Below are 4,198 nucleotides of genomic sequence, written 5' to 3' on the forward strand. Positions count from 1 at the left end.
GGTCACGCGCACGGCCTTCTGCGGGGCGACAGCGGGCGCGTGTCCCCCCTTGGCCCCGTGGCCTCGAGGCCGCCGCCGCAGCGCGCGGCGAGGCCCCGCGGCGCCCGCGGAGCCACCCACCTTCCACTTGGCGCGGGCGAAGTTCTTCTCGATCTGGGCGCAGACGCCCTCCTTGATGTTCTTGTCGGAGGCGGCGTTGCCGGAGATCCTGGGGGCGGGCGCGGGGCGGTGAGGGGTGCCCCGCGGCACGCGCCGCCCGTGCCCGCGCGCCCCGACCGCGCCGCGCCGCGCCGCTCACCACTCGTGCGAGATGGCCTCGGCCGCCGTGATGCGCTGGTCCTGCTCCACCTCCATGAGGCGCGTCACCAGCTCCTTGGCTGCGGGCACGGCGCCGCCTCAGCACCCGCCCGGCGCCGGGGACGCGCGCGCGGGGCGCCCGGCGCCGCCGCCCTCACCCGCCTGCGAGATGTCGTCCCAGTACGGGGGGTCGAACTCGTAGTCGCCGGCCAGGATCTTGCGGAAGAGGTTCTTGTCGTGGTTCTCGTAGTCGTCCTCGTCGGCCTCCTCGTAGAACGGCGGGTTCCCCGAGAGGCTGCGGGGGCGCCGGGGGGGCTCAGCGCCCCGGGGACCCCGCCGCGCGTGTCCCCCCGCCGCCGCCACCACTCACAGGATGTACATGATGACGCCGATGGCCCAGCAGTCGACGGGCCGCCCGTACCGCTGCCGTCCCACCACCTCGGGAGCTGCAGGGGCACGAGAGGGTGGCCGAGGAGCCCCCCGGGACACCGGGATGGGTGCCCACGTCGCCCAGGAGCGGCGCGAAGGACCCGCCGCCAGCGTGGGAAGGGAGAAGGAGCCAGTGCTGCCCCCGGCATCGCGGCGCCTCCTCACCCAGGTACTCCGGGGTGCCGCAGGGCTCCTTGATGAGGCCGTTCTCCAGCTTGGCCAGGTGGAAGTCGCTGATGACGATCTTGGAGTTCTTCAGGCGGTTGTAGTACACGAGGTTCTCCAGCTGCCGGCGGCGCGGGCGGTGAGTGCGGCGCCCGCGTCCCCCTCCCCGGCACCCCCGGCCGGCCGACCCACCTTGAGGTTCCTGTGCACGATCTTGAGCGAGTGCAGGTAGGCGACGGCCTCCAGCACCTGCCGGATGACGTTGCTCGTGTCCTTCTCCGAGTAGTAGCCCTGGTCCAGGATCCAGTCGAAGACCTCGCGGCCCGTGGCCCTGCGGGGAGAGCCGGATGCCGCGAGCCCCCGCGGCGCGGCGCGTGGGCACCCCCAGCCGCCCCGCGCACGTACAGCTCCAGGAAGATGAAGTACTCCTTGCGCGTGATGTACACGTCCACCAGCTGCAGGATGTTGGGGTGCTTCACCCTGGGTGGCCGGGGAGACGCCGGGGTGGGCGGGCGGCCCCCGGGCGCGGGGCCCCGGCGTCCCCACCGCGTCCTCGGCGCCGCCACTCACATTTTGAGGATGATGATCTCGTTCTTGGCCGCCTTGCGCACCTTGCGCCCGTCCCGCTTCAGGAACTTCTTGCACGTGTAGAGCTTCCCCGACGTCTTCTCCTTGGCCCGGAAGATTTCGCAGAACTCCTCCCTGTGGAGCCAGGGAAAACGGGGAGGGAGGAAACCGGGCGTCACCAGGATGTATCCGCAGGGCCACCCGGGAGCCGCGCGCAGAGGAACTGCCGCAGTCACCCACGGGCACCCCTCGCACGAGGGGGAATGGAGGAACCCGCCCCTCGCACGAGGCGGCGCATGGAGCACCCGGATTAATGGGGAATGGGGAAAGGGGAGCAGGGAAAAGCCCCATTGCAGGCACGGGGCGGGAGGAGGAGGGAGCCGAGCAAGGAGAAAGGAAGGAGCAGGGACGCAGCGGCTCCCAAGTTAACGGGAGCGCTGCTCTCCGGAAGGGGCCCACGGTGACCGACTCCTCCCTTTTATTATCCATTGCGGCCGAATCCACGGGCCCTCGTGCCAGGCATTGCGGGGAGGCAGCGCCGATCCAGCCCCGGCTGGGAGAACATCCCCGCAGGGTCAGCGCGGCCTCCGGCGGGAGCCGCTTCACCGAGCGCTCGGGAAACGTGGGCCGCGGCAGCCGCGCTCGGCTCCCTGCGGCTCCCCCGGAGCGGGGAGGTCCTGCTCCCACCGGCGGCTTTGGGGAGCCGGGATTTGGCCAAACGGCTGCAATCCCAGCGGATGCTTCCGCACGGGCAAGAGGGGGGGTTAATGGGAACCGGGCTGCAGCGATGGGCTGGCGGCAGCGGGAAAAAAAACCCGCTGCAAGGAGCGGCGGTGCCGTCGGAGCCGGCTCCGAGGCCGCGGAGAGGGATAGCGCCGGGCTGGCAGCGCGGGAAGGGCGCCCAAAGCGGCAGCGTTCCCGGCAGCGTTCCCGGCCCCCGGGCAGCTCGTCCCGGCGCCGCAGCCACTCACGTTTTGATGACCTGGCCCAGGTCATATCTGTCGGTGACCTCGGACGGCTGGTTATAGTCCTTCTTGTCGCCCAGCGTGACGCAGCCAAACGGCATCGCAGGGCCCGGTGCTGAAAGGGCGGCGAGGCCGGGTGAGGGCGACGCCAAACGGGAATCGCGGTGCCCCTCGCTGCGTATTCCGAGCCCGTTTGGGCCCGGCGCGATGCCTCTTTAGCCCGGCGGCTCCCGCAAGGAGCGTCGGTGCTGGCCGGGCCAACGTGCGGTGAGTTGTGCCGGCCTCAGCACTCGGGCACGACGGCTTCTTGGTGGGCTCTGTCCCCGCTCCGGCCTCAAGGGGCTTTTTGGTGACAACCCCGGCGACCTGGGACCCCCTTTGGACCTCCTGTCCCGGCGCTCCCACCGTCTGAGCGGGATTCGGAGCTCCGAGCTCCGGCCTCGCTCGGCACCCGCTGCCCACAGGGCACCGGCAGCGGCGGCCGCCGCCGGGCGCCCCGGGGCGCGCGGAGCCGCCGGGAGGACGGAGGCGCTCGGGATGCGGGAGCCGGCGGCTCCGGGTACCCGAGCCTGTTGCTATGGCGATGGGAGCTGGGAAAGCAGCGCGCGGCACCTCGCCTCGGCGCGGGGGGCAGGGCCGGGCGGGCTCCGGCGCATCCTGCCCCTCCGCGCCGGGCGCCCCCGCGGGTCCGGGGCCGGTGCTGCCGGGCACAGCGGGATGCGACTCCCCGCCGGACCCGGCGCTCCCGGGATCTGGATAGTTGTGGGACTGTCTGTGCCATGAGCGCCGGCCGCTTTGCCGGCCTGGCCCCGGGCTCACCGAGCTGCCGCCGCAGGAAAGTCGCCTCGTGCCGATGGCACCGGCCGCTCCGTGTCGCCGAGGCCGGCGCGGGCACCGCGGGAGCGCCGGAGCTGCCCCAAGGGAACGCGGCCGCTGCGGGCGGCCGAGCCGGGCGGACGGCCGCGACGGGCAGTGCCGCGGGATGATCCGAGGGCTCCGGCGCGGCCGCCGCGAGGGCTCGTCCTGCCCGGGCTCCATCCCCACGCCGGGCGGGATGCCCGGCTGCCCGGCAGGGAAGGGGCACCCCGAGGCGAGGGGGCTCCTGCCGCCGGGCGCAGCACCTAACCGGGGAGCAGCGGCTGCATCCAGGGGGTGACGCAGCCGCCCGGGGACCCCGTTCCCACCGGGAGGGTCGGGGGGCCACCCGACTGCAGCCATCCCACGGGGTGCCGGCTCTCCCAGCGGAGAGCGGCGGAAAACGCAGCGGGGAGCGAAATATCCCGTGGTTTTAAGGGCAGCGGGAGCGAGCGCCGGGGAGATGGGCACCCCGGGGTGCCGGGGCGCCCGCCCAGCGGCGCCGCAGGGCGCGGAGCTGCCTGCAGAGCCCCGGGAAGCGGAATGGGGGAATAATTAAATATATAAATACAGGGATAAAAGTCGCCGGCAGCGGCGAGCCGGGCGCGAGCGCCGCAGCGGGGGCGCGGGGCTCCCTTTGGAGCGGCGGGGTGGGGGGTGCGCCCCAAGCCGGGTACCGGGGGGGGGCTCCCGGGGTCCGGCCGTGCTCCCGGCGCGCCACGGGTCCCGCGTGGGGCTGTGCCTGCCCCACGGCGGGGGCCCGAAGGAGCCACCAGCGCCGGGGTCCCATGGGGGGGAGGCCGGAGCCCCGCACCCCGACAGCGCAGGAGGGGCCGGTCCCGCAGGGTGTGCGCGCGGGTGGGGGGGGCAGCGACGCGGACACGCGTGGGCGGCCGCGGGGCAGAGCCCCGACGGCAGCA

General features: G+C 73.6%; 2 protein-coding genes across 2 annotated transcripts in view; both read right to left on the reverse strand.

The window, feature by feature from the left end:
* Window positions 1–2,557, reverse strand: CAMKV (CaM kinase like vesicle associated; the record flags this gene model as incomplete). Its single annotated transcript, XM_026041509.1, has 10 exons — window positions 2,430–2,557; window positions 1,462–1,593; window positions 1,297–1,371; window positions 1,084–1,222; window positions 892–1,012; window positions 668–743; window positions 456–592; window positions 299–377; window positions 121–208; window positions 1–18 (listed from the first exon to the last, which is right to left on the reverse strand). Coding segments are annotated over exons 1-10 (960 nt in total), but the record flags the coding sequence as incomplete, so codon positions are not given.
* A 987-nt stretch (window positions 2,558–3,544) lies between these two features.
* Window positions 3,545–4,198, reverse strand: part of LOC112949155 (actin-85C-like) — a 4,174-nt gene continuing 3,520 nt past the window's right edge. The window contains exon 2 of the mRNA XM_026041536.1: window positions 3,545–3,658. Within this exon, the coding sequence (XP_025897321.1) occupies window positions 3,545–3,658 (114 nt within the window). The remainder of the gene's footprint in view (window positions 3,659–4,198) is intronic.

The sequence above is a fragment of the Nothoprocta perdicaria genome, unplaced genomic scaffold (genome assembly GCF_003342845.1).
Source record: "Nothoprocta perdicaria isolate Ctin4 unplaced genomic scaffold, notPer1 scaffold_287, whole genome shotgun sequence".
Lineage (NCBI taxonomy): Eukaryota > Metazoa > Chordata > Aves > Tinamiformes > Tinamidae > Nothoprocta > Nothoprocta perdicaria.